This window comes from Carya illinoinensis, chromosome 12 (genome assembly GCF_018687715.1).
Source record: "Carya illinoinensis cultivar Pawnee chromosome 12, C.illinoinensisPawnee_v1, whole genome shotgun sequence".
Lineage (NCBI taxonomy): Eukaryota > Viridiplantae > Streptophyta > Magnoliopsida > Fagales > Juglandaceae > Carya > Carya illinoinensis.
In genome coordinates this window covers 28307420-28325328 of record NC_056763.1, presented here as the reverse complement: position 1 = coordinate 28325328, position 17909 = coordinate 28307420, and the positions used below count along the sequence as shown (strand labels likewise).

General features: G+C 31.5%; 1 protein-coding gene across 9 annotated transcripts; it reads right to left on the bottom strand.

The window, feature by feature from the left end:
* Positions 1–2671: 2671 nt before the first annotated feature.
* LOC122289035 (probable leucine-rich repeat receptor-like serine/threonine-protein kinase At3g14840) lies at positions 2672–14017 on the bottom strand. Of its 9 annotated transcripts, none has more exons than XM_043095919.1 (25): positions 14000–14017; positions 13785–13967; positions 13466–13649; positions 11010–11081; positions 10845–10916; positions 10044–10115; positions 9872–9943; positions 9612–9683; positions 9404–9475; positions 9225–9293; positions 9049–9123; positions 8864–8941; positions 8623–8694; positions 8071–8136; positions 7168–7251; positions 7026–7067; positions 6844–6890; positions 6091–6485; positions 5742–5943; positions 4878–5018; positions 4585–4703; positions 4243–4453; positions 3868–4105; positions 3572–3722; positions 2672–3295 (listed from the first exon to the last, which is right to left on the bottom strand). In XM_043095919.1, exons 2-25 carry the CDS (start codon positions 13912–13914, stop codon positions 2897–2899), a joined length of 3135 nt encoding a protein of 1044 aa, XP_042951853.1. In that variant the 5' UTR covers positions 13915–13967; positions 14000–14017; the 3' UTR covers positions 2672–2896. The 9 variants fall into 9 exon arrangements, with proteins under 9 accessions (XP_042951853.1, XP_042951858.1, XP_042951860.1 ...); XM_043095924.1 differs by having other exon boundaries at positions 9872–9966; positions 13466–13510; positions 13587–13649; positions 13785–14009; XM_043095926.1 differs by having other exon boundaries at positions 9404–9444; positions 13466–13510; positions 13587–13649; positions 13785–14008.
* Positions 14018–17909: the final 3892 nt, after the last annotated feature.

Sequence of the window (17909 nt, the reverse complement as noted above, 5' to 3'; positions counted from 1 at the left end):
AAATAAATTGAGGCCCTAGTCAATTATGTCATCCATCAATAATAGAGGTACTGATAGGTCTTATCATCAATTAATGCATGCAGAATGCAGAAGTAGTTTCTGCCTCTACAAAAGAAAATAGACTCTCACCACTTGTTCCTTCTGGTGATATCGTTGGAAAATTTTGTGTTAGTTTTTAATTTTTTTTAATTTAGAAATTAAGAAAATATTAACTTTTTTATTTTTTAAAAAAATATTTAAAAATGTTGAAAAATATATTTATAAAAATAATAAAAAAAGATGAAAGCCGTGGATATAGAACCGTCCTTTTCCAGAAGTGCTAAAAGGAACTAGTTAGTTGTATTTAAACGAAAAGAATGCTAAATATCTAATTTTTTTTTACCTAATAGTTAAGGAGTTATTTTAAAATATTTTATTTTTTTTTTACTATTTAAAAATTTTAAAATAATATGTAAAAAAAATTTATAACGTTCGGGGAGAATTCTCGATGCTTGATAATTGTAGTAGCTAGCTCATTTATTTTTTTAAAATTAATTCTGCCTATTTTTGTAATATGCTTCCATCCATATTTGAGATGATCAATATTAGGTCTCCCATTTTTCTGGTAGTCAAATTCTTTCATAACGAAGGAGCAGGTCGATATTGATTTGTGCAAATGATAGAAATCATCATAAACCTATCTTCCTCAAAAGAAATTACAGTTGCCCGATTGTAAATGATGATTGTCATGACCTATTTATATACATACTCAATTACTCCGTCTTGGCCTTGCATTGGCGAATGCCTGAATTGAGTAACATTACCAATGCAAAAGAACATAAGTTATCAATGCAAATTGCAATGTTCCATGGCGTACGCAGTGCATGTGCGTGTGCTTGTGTTGAGAGAGATCTAAAGAGAGAGAGAATAGTTGATTAATTAGGACTTGAAAGGTATGGAAACAATTGGTAATCTACTCGGAGACAAAAGAAACACATTTTCTCTTATATAATCTCTTTTACATTTCTAATATTGTTGTTGGGCCATTATGCATGATGGAATGTGATTGGTGCCACATCACCAATGTAACTGATATAGTTTTGACTCGCCTAATTTTGATTTGAACTTCGGAAGTTGATCAAACTATACATCAATTTGTAGAACTTATAATAATATATTTAGGGGTAATGATCAGTTGGAACTACTGGGATTTATTTTTCCAAATATTTCTAAGTACATATAATTTGGTGCGGATTAGGGGTAAATAGTAAGATAGACACTCCCAGGCAGTCGGGTGACAAACTCCCTTTTGCACTCGCAAATAAGATGCTGCCATGTATAGATTGCAGCAAAGTAGACAATAAACCACATGTAGGTGATCACATTATATTATTTTTTGTTTGTCCAATCTGTTCCCCTCTCTCTCCTCCTCTCCCCTCTCTCTGTCTCTTTCTCTCCTCCTCCCCCCTCCACACCCATCATCCTACTCAGATTTCTAACAACTTGGAAATAGCTTTTCTCGTTTCAAGCAGGAATTTGAATCATGTGGTGTTGTCTCAGCAAAAACCATACAAATGAGTTGTCCTTAAGATTCTGGTATAGTCAATAAATTTTGCACATCAATAGAATTTTAGACATTCAGATCAAGGAAAAGAGCACTTGGTCTATATAGTCAGCGAGTTTGAGACTTCTTTGCTGGTGTTGATAACTTGATTTTCCTATGAAGAAAATGGTGGGAAGCATTGAGGGAATGGGTCATACTTTATACTCGAATGGGGCTATACAGACGTTTAATGGTTTGGAAAACAAGCTTGATGAGCTTCGTAGTCTTCTTGGCAAGGCAAATAGTGATCCACTGAGGATTGTTGGTGTTGGGGCAGGTGCTTGGGAAGTGTTTTTGTAGATTTGCTCCAAAATAATTATGGTCAATATAGAGAGAAGGTCCAAATCTGGAGAAGGCCTGGAAGAGCTGTCGATAGAGCCCTAAATACTTAATATGCAGAATAAACAAAAAAAACTTCAGGTAATAGCTAAAATTCAGTGGGTTCCAGATCGGAGATGGTTCGTAGCAAGACGGAAAGGAGAAATAGGAGAAGGGAGAGGAGAAAGAGGAGATCTAGTACGCTTGGAGAGAAGAGAATGGGAAAGAGGGGAGAGGAGAAAGAAAGAGAGTTGATTCAATAAAGTAAAGCACACCATAAAATCCATAAAACTCACATATGTTGAAATTCTATTGGCTAATGTAAATTGATGAAGGTCACCCCACTGGTTCGGAGCTTTTCTTAAATAGTTATGATCAGTAGTAGTACTTCGTCCATGTTGGGAGCTTTTCATGCGGTAAATTAATTATATATATTTTTTTGTAGTTTGAGGAGTGATTCATAAATTAAATGATAGTTTAAGGAGAAATTATGTATTTTTCAAATTCATAAATATTAAACTGTTTTATCTTATAATCCGGAAAAATCAAAAGGAGAAGCGTCAAAAATTGCAAGTTATGGCTATAAATCTTTTGATTTTATGGACCAACAGGATATACAAAATCTAATCAAAATGCATATCAATGGAGAAATTAAATAAGAAGATCAGGAAATGTAAATTGTAAAACATAATTAAGATTATGTACCAATTCAAATATATATAACCCCAGACCAGTAGCACATATAAAAGTTTATGATTTTTCAGATGCCCATGCTAGCAACTCATCACATTTATTACGCTACAGCAAACTTATTAAATAATGTGACTTTTCTTTTTATTACAGTACTAGATAATCTTTCATATTCCAAGGAATTTTTTTATTTAAGTACTTGACCTGTACATGCAACAAGTACGTACTTAAAATATGTCGAAACAATTAGTGCGATTAAAGACACACTCTAAATAAGAATAAAGAGTAGCACTATTGCTCATTTATCTAAACTCTTTTCTCCCAGTAACTAGAATCCATATTGATTGGATATAAATCAACGGCAGATGTAGATGAAGTAGTACCGGTGAATTGGTCATCCGTTAATAAACCTTGGGTTTGGCTATTTCCCATACTCGATTCTTTCTTATCTTGAAAATGATTCCATAGTGCCTTCACTTTTATTTCATCATCAACGATACTTAAATTTGGACTCAGCTCAGGAATAACAGCATTGCCCTCAAGCATGCTCACCACTGAGGACATGGTAGGCCTAACTGTTGCAGAAACATTAGCGCATAGGAGAGCCACATTAATCACACGCATAACCTCTTCCTTCCTGTAGTTTGAGCCTAATCTTGGATCAACCAAATCCAACAGATTTCCTTTCTCTTTTAAAACAAGTGCCTGCATAAAAAAATCATAGAATAAGCAAACCAATTTCAGAGGCAAAATGGCTCTTTTGTAGAGTACTCTTAGAAAATAGTACTCGGGAAACAGATAATAGAAGTTGGAGTTTATTCTTCATTCATGCTCTGCAAGTGCGGCAATTGGATATTTTATATTTGTCGTGAAATATTTTCCCTAGCTAGTCCACATTTTTAATATTAGCAAACACAAGAAAATAAAAATAAACAAGAGTGTAAAAGCGAGAAATGCAAGACAAAAAGTGATTCAAATCACCCAATCAAGAAGATGTAGAGATTCCACCATAGGCCGGTGACTTGTGTTGCTCTTCCCACTGACAATTTCCAAGACAACAATTCCAAAACTATAAACATCTGCTTTGTCAGTTAAATAACCTCGCATCGCATACTCAGGTGCCATATAACCACTGCAAAATCACATATCAGCATGCGGCATTCTCAGCATCAGGAATTACTTGTAACATTGCTATATAATCAAAGGCATTAATCATCTCTAATTGGTTTTTTCCCGTCAAAACAAAGGTTTTAGGTGCATTATAAAATACAACTCACTAAGTTCCAGCAATTCGGGTGCTGATGTGGGTATTATCTTCATCATCAAGCTTGGCCAAACCAAAGTCGGATATCTTAGGGTTGAGATTTTTATCAAGCAAGACATTAGTAGCCTTGATGTCTCTATGGACAATCTTCATTCTTGATTCTTCATGGAGAAAGGCCAAACCTCTTGCTATACCAACACAAATCTTGTGTCTTGTTGGCCAATCCAATTGTAATTGATATTCTTCTGCACCTTCAATCAATCAAGTTAATAGAAAGCATTTAATTAGGATTACCATTATGCATACATGATACATGCATGTACGTTATCATTGGTTGCATGTAAATACGCATGCAAGTAAACAAAGCAATTACGTGCATGAATTTTACCAAACAAAGCACGAGCAAGGCTATTATTTTCCATGTACTCGTATACGACCAACAATTGATTTCCTTCAACACAGCATCCATAGAGCTTTACAAGATGAGGGTGTTGCAAAGTAGAAATCATCCCGATCTCATTCAAAAACTCACGATTTCCTTGCCTTGATTTGGAAGAAAGTTGTTTGATTGCCATCATGGTGCCATCAGATAGAAGGCCCTATACGCATACAGAAAACATGAACTTCTTTTCATGCTTAAACAATGACACTTCAAAAAAAAAAAAAAAGAGCTACAATTAAGAAGAGTTCTACTCGCATCAATCAAAAGAAATTATTTTCTCCGACTTACCTTATAAACAGAACCAAAACCACCTTCCCCAATTTTATTCACTGCATCAAAGTTGTTTGTGGCTGTTTTGATTTGCCTTAAGGTGAATGTTCCAGTTTTCAGGTCTAGGCCTCTTAAATCTGAGGAAGGTGCAAGTTAGATAGACAATTAATTAGTGCCTCTAGGAAATTTGAAAAATTATTAACATTCCTTATGGTAAAGATGAAAAATATTTTAATCAAACTTATTATATATATTGATTGTGGAGAAGGAAAACTGCTTGATAATAACAATATTAATTGCCTTGAAACTACCATGTTCAGTAGCACTTGATCTTTCTCCTAGATAGCCTTTCCACCATAGTATAGCCACAATAAATAATATTATACCAAAAACTCCGGCAACAATAATTCCAACCACTGCCCCTGTAGGTATGCTAATTGAAGGGAGTTCATCTGCAGAAAATAAAAATAAAATAAAATATAGAAAAGAGAATGGAGATGGGAAAAGAGAGAATGAGAGAGATCTTGAGGGCTACATTTTTGCTAGAATGAAGTGTTGAATACATTATATATATATATATATATATATATATCTATATATATGTCCCTATTTATAGGTGAATGGAGCTAGAGAAATGATGAAAATACAATAAATCAATGATACTAATTGATTTATACAATAAACTAAATATGGTATAGAATAAGTCATATTACCATACATATTATAATATTATGAATATATTCCAAGTATATAGCTGGTAATATTCTAGCATAATATTCTAACAGTCTGCATTGAAAATATATAGAGTTCGGAGTTATAGTTTAAAATCAATATTGTCAAGGCAATTGATAGCTTGGAGAAATCATCAACTAGCCAACTAAGAACTATGTATGACGTCCGACAGTTTCAAAAGTTAAAAATCATCACAATGAATTGGAATTTTAATAATTTGCATGATTTTTTTTTTTTCAAACAAAGGAAAATATTGAAATGAACACCATAAAAAGACGAATTGATGGAATTTAATGAGTTTGGCATGTTCCAAGAAGTATGTGCGTCATCATTCTGCCTTAAATTATCCATAGAATTGAAGAAAAGTAAAATCAAAAGCTTAGATACGTGAGCAAACCAGGCCATTAGAAGTGAATGCAAGAGCTCAATATTAGACAGAAAACCTTTTCTACCAGAGTCCACAGAAATGGCTGAAATAAGAGGACCATAGTCTCCTTTGGATGGGATATCAGTTGTCCCCTTCCCAGCCCAGTAGAAACGGATCTCTAGGGTACTATTCACGTCAGCATTAAAACTTTGTATATATGGCTTACGAACCCCACCTGCCGCTTTTACAATATCGAAATCCATCAGCACTCGCTCTCCCTACAATATATATAATATTTGAATCCATTAAGTACAGGTTCATGCATTAACAAATATTGTTTCATGCTAGCTAGCACCAATGTTAACACAGGAAATTGGTTTAAGGAAGAAGATGCATGGAAGTATCATGTGGTAATAACAATTAACCTGAATGTAAACATCAAATATACGTCTTCCCAAGCTGCTATACTTTTCATCATCAGTGAACACTATCTCCGCAAAATGGAGCGTTACTGTGTAATTCCCACTTACCAAACAAAAGACATAATAAGTAAGAGAGAGAGGAGAAAAGCGCGCTGTCGTGTACAGTTCGGGATTGGACGTGTTCGTAGAGAGTCTGGATAAATTTGACAAAATGAAATCTTTTTTGGGGCGTTTATCGTCTAAGAATTGCCCAGTGCTGCTAGACGACCAGTACTGATCTTGTGCGAGGAAGAAATTTGAATCTCCCCCTGGATTTGTATCATCTGCATCAAATACAGTACTTTCATTAACAGTAACTTTTCCTCCGCCGCAATTGATATGAAGCTTGTACCGGGCACCTGAGACAAAAAGCAACATTTTAGCCACACGTGTTCACCTGGTAGACAAAACAGGCCTAATTTCATTAAAAAAAAAAAAAGGGAAAAAAGGAAGGAAACCTCTACAATTTCAGACGAGTTTTCAACCTATGGTTTTTCACCTATTTTTTTCAGTCAATTTTTTTGTTTGTTTTTAAAAATCTATATATATATATATTTACTAACTGTAAGAAGTTTTGCTAAGCAAAATGTCATATTGCTGATAAGAAATTATACGCATTTTGGCTATAAATTTGGATGGTACATACACTACTGACCCAAACGTAACCACGAGGATTTAACATTAATATAGATTAATCTATATGAGATTTCAACTTACGTTTGGGACAACGCAGCGAGCTCCTCAAACATGAAACAATATTGCTACTGGTACGTGCGTAAGACGATGAAGATCCAGATCAACAAGTTAGCATTAATATGTAACATCAACAAAATTGGATTTGTGTCTATATCACAAGAAAGTTGACTTCAGAAAAACTTACACAACAAATCGATACTTACGTTTCAATATTGTCCATCGAGGAGCTTGCGAACAAGTTGATCCTGAGGAAAATAACACCAAGATAAAAGTTCAGTGAGTATATGTGACAATGCATGCTTGTGCGTCTTATATAATTATTAGATGAAAGTCTTACATACGTACCCATCCCGATATTGACATGAATTTGATATTGATGATTCCGATCCTTTATGAATTGTAAAATTAAACTTGTTATATGAAAGATCGCTGCACACAAAAGATGCAATGTGTTTCATTGATCGACTTCCATAATGCAGCATGATCTAATTATCAGAAGTACTTTTACTTTACATGACAGATCATCAACTTCTTGGAAAGAGATCATATATATCAGATTCAAAATATTCTTCTTATTCTTCAAATATAATTCGTTCTTGTGTATTGTCCAAAAGATTAAGCTTACAATTGCAAGCTCATTAATCCATTACTCTTAATGGGATATGCTGATTATCAATTAATTATCATAAGCTAATAATTAGCAAATACTGCCTAAAATGATCAGCATGATCTTCGTCATAGTCATAATTATGTTTGCTACCAATCCCATAAACAAACCAGAACCTTCGATTCGAAACCAGTAAGGAGGCTAGTTCTTTCCCTTCAACTTGGATGACCAAATACAGAAATAATACAAATATATGAGTCTCGAATTTAAAAAGAGATATTAGAATTAGTAAAATTTCACAGAACTTGGTTTCGGTGAGAACATTTTTTCATTCATCCATTTTTAAGCTAGTAATTGGGATATTGTGATACTGATGATCAGTACGTAGTGTATTTATGAAGCAGAATTTCCAAATGCTAGATCTAAGAACTCTTCTTTGAGCTTAGAAATCCAGGAAAAAGTCTCATAGAGCGAACGCTTTCTTATTGATCATACGCTGATGAAAAATAACTACACGAGTAGTGTCAAGCCTGCAGCCTTGTTATCATGCTAATTAATTATATATAATAGTCTTAAATGCCAGCCTACCGCGCATCCAGGAAAGCTCAAATATAAATATGGAATTTGGCGGAGAAGCTTACATCTTTTTTCCTCCATTCAGTATCCAATCAGGTATTTGTCCAGTGAACAAGTTGCCGGTTAAGTATCTGTACAGAAACAGTATCAACCAGTCAGCACATTACATACGTAGTTTTGTGCATTACAGCCAGCGTTCATCGTGTAAAATTGCTCTGACGAGAAAAATCTTGTAACGACAAATATAAATAATTAAATTTATTTCTTTTTATCAGTTTAATGTGATAAATTTCGATTTTAAGATATTGAAATGACTAAATCAGTGATATTTACATGTGATGAGCTAAGTCATTAATGTGTGCGGCTGTACCTCACTATGCAGATTTTTTAACACGTTGAAAACGCTTATAAATAATAATACAGGGCACGCGTTTTAATGATTACATTATATTAAGAGTGAACAAACTGGAAAAGTGGGTTGAGAGATTGCTTAATTGATCAGGCTATTCTAAATTAATGGGCCTTTTACATCCCCAACATGCCAATACTTAGCTATGCGATGTAAGCTTTAATTTGAATGAAATCAATCTATAATTTCTTTCTACAATATTGCTTACATGCTTTGAACATAGGTTAGATTTCCAAAGCTGCTTGGAATTTGTCCGCTTAGTCTGTTGAAGCTGAGATCTCTGCAGGAGAATTTATAAGTAACTGGATAAGAAAATAAATATATGAACCCTAAAATATAACTGAATTAAATTTTCTTTCAATCAAGGTTATTAATTTCACGAAGGTTTCTAAAATATCGTAAAACGGGCTGGGAAATAGTGGAAGATGATCAAGAAGTAGTATACTGACAAGATTTGAAACTCCTTTATCTGGGGAGATGATATTGCATCGGGTAGCAGTCCAGTAAGATTGCAATTCCTCAACATCCTTGAAAAAAAAAGAAGTAAATAATTATGTAAGACTTGAGTAACGTAGCTAGCCATAAGGATCGTACATTACTTTGGAAAATTATGCTGCTGAAACATTGGACTCACAGTATTTTCCATTGTGCTACGTTAATGTTTTTCAGTGGAAAAGTTACTTTAGATCCATTCAAGTCACTAATTCTCCTGTATGTCAAAATTCAACAAAGATTAGCTGTGCAAATCATATTATACCGAGATGATTATATGTATATATAGCTGTGAGATTAATAGGGATTCATACTGACAAGTCACTTAAGTTTTCCAAAAGATCAAGGTGAGGAATTGGCCCCTTCAAACCACTTGCCTGAATACATCTGTTGTTGCCATATTTGGATTTTATGAGTCAAGATAATATACCATTTTTGTAATATAATAACAACAAAATCTTTTCAAAAGTTAAAAATAGGAATATATAAGGTCTCACAATTTCTCGAGGTTTTTCCAGTTTTCAATATAACTGGGAATCTGTCCAGAAAATTGATTGTCACTGATCCGACTACATTTACGTTTGATCATTGATGGACAAGACAAAAAATAAAAACTGTCATAGGTATCTCAAAGAACAAAAATCAATAACTTATAATTTCGGCACGTGGAAAACTCGATATAGAAAGAAATAATTAGAAACTTACAAATCTTTCAATGTGGTCAAATTTGCAAATGACGGAGGTAGCTCCCCAGTAAAATAATTCGAGCTGAGAAAACTACGATCGAAAACAACAGATTAAATATAAATATGCAAGTAAAAGTACTAATCCATCCAATGGCTTAATTATCAGCAATATTATCAGGATTCAACATTTTTTTATCCAAAAAATCCAATCTAAGTAATTATTGCCTAAAATAAGAGATTAGATGGAACTCGCAATTCAGAATATAAAAATCATCTTACAGCCTTTCTATGGAGGGCATATTCCCAAGCTCTAGAGGAAGATTTCCAGAAAGCTGATTGAACTCGACTACCCTACGAAGAAGAAAACCGAATTCCTTGATAACAGTAATTAATAATATTCTGAAAAAACTCTTCAAATATTGAAACGAGATTAGGTGAGATTGAAACTCACAAACTTTTGAGAGTTTTGATGTTTGCAAGAGCTCCGGGGATAGGACCCGTTAATCGGTTTCCTAAAAGGGAACTGCGATAAGACCCCTTATGTTAAAATCCTCCAAGTACAAGGAAGTATTGGTTCAAGAATCAAGAAAACTTAGGGCATGTTTAATACAGTAAATGAGTATTTTTAAAATTCTCAAAATCTCTAAATTTCTAACATCATTAAAATACAAAATTTTTTTTAATTTTTAATCTAATCATTACCTAATCATGAATACTCAAAACACAAAATTCAATACAACTTTTACAAATTTTAAAATAAAAAACTATAACTCAAACAATTTTTTAACTTTATATATTCATTTTCACAAACTCCAATACAATAGTTATTTTGAAATATATTTTTATTCAAAATTTTCTCTCTTCCTAAAATTTAATAAAATATTTTTATTTAAACTATTTCATTACTATTCACAAAATTTAAAAATGCTTTAAACATCTAAATATGCCTTTAAACTTAAAGACACTAATAATTACTTATAATGATATATATATATATTATAACGTACAGTTAGCTACATGCACATGAAAACTGGGTTAACCTACACTGACACGTGAATACAGAAGTTATTTGAACAAATCCCCCATAAATAAATTCTACACAATCTTTTGTAAAAAAGTAAACTCTATTTCAAAAAATGTAAAAAAAAAAAAAAAAACTATTATTTTATAAGTAAAAGTAACCCACATTTTATAAAGAATTTGTACAAAATTTATATATTTGAAATTTGTATATACAAAGAAGTAAGAGTACATTTGGGTCATATTTGGCATGGAGCCCCATTCCGACGGGATTGAACCTTTAAGGTAATTGCGAGTGAGGTCACTGCAGATACGACAAAGTGAGATCAAGAAATGAGTTCCAATATATAGGCAAGTTAATTTATGAAAGAAAACAATACAAGTACAATATACTTACAGTATTTCCAGGCAAGGTAACTCCACCAAATTTGGAGGAAGAGTGCCGGTTAAATTTTGTCCTTTGAGAAGTCTGAAAGCCAAATAGAAAATGATAAAAATAAAAATATTTTTATAAAACATAATTGTAACTATAGGAGCATCATTATTTATAAAAATGTTATGAATTTGAACAGGTTGTAAAAATTTGAAACAGGTTGTAAAATAATTATGTTTCTATCACAAGAAAATGATAAAAAATATAACCATTTTTTAAAACTGTTTCAAAACTTTATCTTAAGCTGAGGACATTTTAATAAAACAAACTGCTTAAGTATCATTATTTTATAAAAATGTCGTCAATTTAAAACAAAGTGTAAAAGACTTCTCTATCACTAGTACTCTTTTTTCAATAATTGTGCTTAACTTTCACATTACACAATGCATACATATATATATATATATAGCAACTAAATCTTGATTTTTAAGACTATAGCCATATTAAAAGAGTAATACTATTCTTTATCTTTAATTTTATTAAATACAATTATACTTTACGTGACATGCGTTGAATGATTTCACTACTTAAATAGATAATTACTTAACTATATTATATCAAAATGTGTAATTGATGATGATAAAATCTATAATAAACAGCATGCATCTCTATATAAAGAAACTATTTTGTACCATATAATGAAATAGGATAGCATATATAAATTTAGGATAATACTACATATAATTATAAGTTGTACAAGAGCCGTACATTCATTTTGAAAAAGAGCGAGACCTACTTCTAAAAAATTAATTTTTTCACATTGATCCGTTTTTATTCATTTAAAAAAAAAAGAATAATGATAGCCTTACCACTATTTTACCACCCTTTTACCACTCTTTTTAATTTTTTAATTTTTTTTAAAATTTTTCTTTTACTTAATGATTAGGCAAGTGACTATCACTAAAATTATATATTTTTAAAATTTTTTCTTAATAGCTAAGGATGTTAAAAAAATACTTAAAAGAAAATGATAAAAAAATAAATACACTACAAGTGGTAAAATAGTGGTGAAAGAGTGGTAAGTGTATCATTACCCTAAAAAAAAATATGCACGATACTTGCACACCATATGACTACAAATGTTATTTCTCTAAATCATAATTAGCCAATGAAGTAATATAAAAAGAACATGAAAACCAATAAAGACGTATTTGCTATGGAAAAAGAAACTTATTAATAAGGTTGTGTGGATAACACATGTATTAAAGTGTTTATATTACTTGATTTAATTTGAAAGAAAAACTTTCATATTTGAATTTTAAAAATCAAATTTTAGTGTTTAAGTAAGTGGATGGTCTACTCTGCACACTAATTTGAGAATAAAATCATACTTTTTTTTTTCTACAACCAATTAATAAAATCGTACTTAGGAATTACTATTTGGTAAGAAAAATAAAATGGAGAGTAGTCTTTTTATTTTATAAAATGTTATAAGGCCTCGTTTAAATAGTCACGTAAGATGAAAAATCTGTAAAAAAATAATAAAAGAATTAAGATGAAAAGAATTAATTTATAAAAGTTTGATCAGTTTAGCGTAGAAGCTATGACTCATGTGATTAGTAGTTTTTTAAACTTATACGTGGCATTACCCTTTTCAGCCTGGAACGCTGAAACTAGCCAAAACTATTAAGGAGGTTTTTGACATATTTTAAAATCAAATAGGTATATCTTAATTTTAAAATTTAAAAAATCAATACCACACCAATTACATTCTTAAATCCGTATTTTTAATTTTATCAATTCTAGTCTAATTTTTTTAATATATTATATATATTTATTTTTAATTTTATCAATTCTAGTCTAATTTTTTTAATATATTATATAATATAATGTAATATATTATAATATATAATAATACAGTAATAAGGGCCACACATCCTAATCAGCTTTTCTATTTTTATAAAGATATGAGAGATTGACTTTGAAGTTTTCTTGTATGATTATTTAGCTGCGTTTAGATGTTGAATTAAGTTAAGTTAAAATAAAAAAAAAATTATTAAAATAATATTTTTTAATATTATTATTTTAAAATTAAAAAAAAATTAAATTATTTATTATATTTTATGTTAAAATTTAATAAAATTATAATGATTAGATGAGTTAAGATGAATTGAAAATCCATTTTAGATATTCAATCTGAAAGTTAATAATTAGATGAAATACTTAAAAATTTAAAACAAAAAAATGTTTTATGTTTTAGTGATTGAAGTTTGAAAATAAAATATCTGAAAAAAATTATACAAGTTCATGAATAAGTTAAATTATAAATACATTTTACTGTAAAATAAATTAAGCATATCACATTAAGAATTTGTAATGTTTTTCTGCTAATGATATGTATTTTCCCCCAAAAGAAAATTTTGAGACTTAGGAAATAGCTCGTCATTAAGATGATTAGAAAAAGAGAGATGACAACTTACATGCTCACAACGCGGTATGACTGGTTGCCATTGACGACGCAGTTGCTGCAATTAACAGCAGCATACTCTTTTATGCCGGCTGGCAATGATATAGATTCACTTGAAGGTACAGAACTATTACAGGGGTTAGAGAAGTTCCAATCCTTCTTCCCCAACGTATTGAATATGTCACCTAAAGCTTGAACTGTAAATTAAACTCCACAATTATTAAGCTAGCAAACCCAATTAATCAAATTCACTCATGGCTAGAACGGACTATATATAATCGATTAAAAAAAAAAGGCTTTGAGATATATGTGTGTGTCATGTAAGTTTATACCTTCATCTTCGGGCAGTTTATCGGCTCCGGAAGCAAAAGTTGTAAAGCAAACGGTCATGACGATTGAAGCAAGAAGAAGCCGAACAAGAAACATATTTATTTTCCAAAGAAAATACCAACTCCACAACATACCCAATTAAAGAGTGAAAGTAGTACACAAATGGCTGAATAAGTAGTACGAAGGAGTTCAGAGAATTATTAGAGAGTGACGATAGGAGTTCAGAGAATTATTAGAGAGTGACGATAGGAGTTTGAATCTAATTTGGATGTAAGCAGTAGTGGAGAGAAAATGAAAGGAGTTGAGGACCTTTAGGTGGAGATAGATAGCGACGAGTTGAGAGAGACTGCAAAGACATTATGCACAATAGAGACTATAAATCAAGACTAGTACTAGCTAGTCGGCACATTTAGGCATATTTTTCCAAAAAATATATATTTAAATTTACTAATCAATTTGAGACCAAGAATTTAATGCCTAAAATTGGAAAATCGCAACTAATTGTCAACATTAGTTGCTGAAAACAGATTGTGAAATAAAATATATTAAGTTGTTAGGAAGAAATATGTTTTATTATTTATTTTATATTTTAATTTTTTTACTTACGTATGCGTCTGACTTTCTCTTTGTAAGAAATTCGATAAATAAAATATTTAATTAATTTAATGAAATGTAAAATGAAGATTCGATAATGATATCTGGTATGATATTATATCTAATGCGAAATCACTATTTACTTAAATTAGTATATAAAAATTAAATTTTAATATTTATTTTATATTTTATGGTCCCATATCCATTTCTTACAAAAAAAAAAAAAAAAAAATTTATTGCACTCTGGCGGTATCCCTACCAATTCTCAACTTTGTATCGTTGTACAGCACCTGCTTGCGTGGCTGCGTGAAGGACCACAGGTCCTCAACTCGATGTCCACAGTTGTTTATAAAAATCTGCCCCCAGTTGGAGGGATCGAAGAAGCTGGTTCGAGAAAACTAAACTGTCATGATATTTATTTGTTATGTGCAAATGATGTCCGCGGCTCATAATGGCATTATGCTCCTAGCCACCTGCATCGATAGAGACAGGTTAGAAAAGTCTTTTGCGTGGAGGCCGTGCATCAGATACTGATGCAGTCCACTTTGATTTATCATGTGGGCCATGCACACTCAGGACCTTCTAGTTCTAGTCACGTGCATTAGAGCACTGAAATTAGATTCATCGTATTTATTTTTAAAATTTGATAAAAAAATATAAATTTTTTATAAATTTAAAATTTGTGTATCTAAAATTTCAAATTAGATTAATTATTAAATTCATCAAAATAATAATATAATATTATTTTTTTAATAATAATATTTTTTTATTTTTTCTTCATATTTTATAATTATATTAATCATATTGATATTAATAGCTTAATTTAATATTTAAATAATTGATTTCTACCTAATTTAAAATAAAATAAAATAAAATCATTACTTATTAAAATTAAAATAAAATATTAATTTAAAGGTAGAACAATAGATTTTTAAATTTGGAAGAAAAATAATAAATATTATAACTTAAAATTTTTTAAATATCTTTTTTATAAATTTAATATAGGTTTATTTTAAATAAATTTATTAAAATTTAAAGATATATTGATTTTGATAAAATCAATACTAATACTCTTAATTGTAGGCAACTAGTCTTGCGAATATTCAACCAATCAAGTTACGTGAGGTGAACGCATTTTGACTGTCAATTTTGTAATTAATTAAACATATTTGTTCAATGTTTGTGGGCGCTGACGCGAATGGATAATGTACGACTTTTTCCGTTTGAGAGCATTACGACGGCTAGCAAGTCTAAATTTTGATTAAAATTTGAGGATTTAGTTAGATATTAGACTAACTATTTTAAATATTATATTATTATTTAAATAATAATTTTTTTTTATTTTTTTAATATTTTACAAATATACTCTATATATTAATTAATAATTTAATTTTTATTTTAAATTATTATTTCTCAATTATAAAATCAGTTTTAAAATTTTTGTGCTATTGACATGAAAGTTTCCTTTTACAAATACACTCTATAGCTTCCTGGAATAATTTTCTTTTGGAGAAATAACATATAAAGAAAAGATCAATAATAACATTTCATAACATCAACCTATAATACAAAGGCCTCACATTTCAAAATTTGAGAATTTCCATGAAAAATAAATAAAATACAGACACCAAGAGATCATTCATTACATTCTTCCGATCCCCAACAATGGCTTCATTAAGTACTTGTCTTTCAACCAGAAGCACTGGAATTTGCTAATCTAATTTCATGTTCAGTCCTTCATAATAATCTCTTATGACATGGTAAAGGGGTTGACAATCACCAGTATCCATGATAGCAGATTCCATGCACTCTAAGCATAAACGTCGCCCATCTTCCAGAGAGTAGCATATTGTGTTCCAAGACTTCAAGGGGACAAAAATAGAGGGGAAAGGTATGCAGATCAATTTGAATTAATATTCATCTCTTCCACTTAGGAAAACATTTTGGAGATAAGGTAATAAAAGAAAAATGTTCTACATCTTGGATGATTACCTCTAGACGTTCACAACTACAGCAACGAGCTGTGTTATCATGCTCACATGATGGACAATATTTTTGAGATCAAAATAACAAGAAACCTAGAAGCACTCTCAAAACTCATGAAAAGCTTCGGACGTAGAAGGTCTAAGATCACTCACCTGTTGATGATGCAATTCCTGAAAGACTTCCACAAGTTAGACTTACAAGGACAGTAGAATCACCAGGCCTGATATAAAGACAACAAATTTATGTTTTAGAACCAAAAAAAGGACACTAGCAATAGCAATTGTAAGAAGTCACGTCAGAACAGTAAAATTACATAAACAACTTATGATGTGATTTACCTATACAATTTCCAGAAAGATCTCAAGGTCTCATATACTGAAAAACCGATTGCTATACTTGGCCCAACACCCTGCATTAGCAACCAAACAGCAATCAACCATACACTGAAAAGGGCTTAGCATGTACACACTTGGAATTAACTACAGAAGCATACCAAGAGTGTCGCTCCAAGCCCCTTATATAGACCCAAAATACCCAAGAGTGGTTAATGGTGACACATATGACCTGCATAAGGAGGGTGAGTCAGATGTTAGCAATAAAAGACAGCTAAACAATTCTATCTCTAACCGTATGGAGGATGATACAGATCAACAGGATGTTGAACCTATGTCAATCAGGAATTGGGCCCAATAGACTGGATAGGTTTCTCAAAAACATTTGGGGATTTTAGGATTGCCAGACAGGAAACAACGGAAACATTAAACTCTTTCTCTCACAAGGTTATGTGGACAAAAGGCACTCGTGGGGTCATTTGCATATATCCAAGAGAGGGAGAAGTTTGGGCTCTGCATAGAAATTGGTCCTCCTCAGGAATGAGCATACACCAGATGACTTGATACACAAATATGACATGGTGGAATTGCTTGATGACTTTAATGTGGAATAAGGTGTGTCTGTTGTTCCTCTTATTAAAGTTACCGGTTTCAAGACAGTGTTTCAAAGGCACATGGACCCCAAGGAGGTTAGAAGGATTTCCAAAGAAGAAATGTTTCACTTTTCTCGTCAGGTCCCTAATTACTTGCTTACAGGCCAAGAAGCTCGTAACGCTCCAAAGGGTTGTCGGGAGTTGGATCCAGCAGCTACCTCTTTGGAACTTCTTCAGGTTATTATGGAAACTAAGGAGGAGCCTATGTTGAAGAACTGTGGAAGAGTCGAGGAGGAGATGTTCCAAAGTACACCCCAAAATAAATGTAGATGAGATGGTAGGGAATACCCACACAGAGAACAAATGAGATTGTAGTGGTAGTAATGACAAAATACACCAAACTTTGAATGATCAACTATCCAAAAAACTTAAGTTAATTAAAAGTAGTGAATGTGATCATTTAGTTTATACTATGAGAAAATTGTAGTCATTTGTGTTGTTAAGCTCAAATGTTCAATTGAATTTCAGTTTAAGGTTATAGCTGGTGCTGATAGGCTTGTGTTTTCATGTTGGGCAGATGTTTTACTTGAGAATGGAGAGATTAAAGCTGGAGAAATTTGGT

Coding starts and splice junctions, on each gene's coding strand:
- LOC122289035 (XM_043095919.1), bottom strand. CDS start 13,914: ATGTTGTGGAGTTGGTATTTTCTTTGGAAAATAAATATGTTTCTTGTT. Junction 10,917..11,009: donor TTACCTTGCCTGGAAATACT/GTAAGTATATTG, acceptor TCGTATCTGCAG/TGACCTCACTCGCAATTACC. Junction 4,106..4,242: donor CCTTGCTCGTGCTTTGTTTG/GTAAAATTCATG, acceptor GATTGATTGAAG/GTGCAGAAGAATATCAATTA.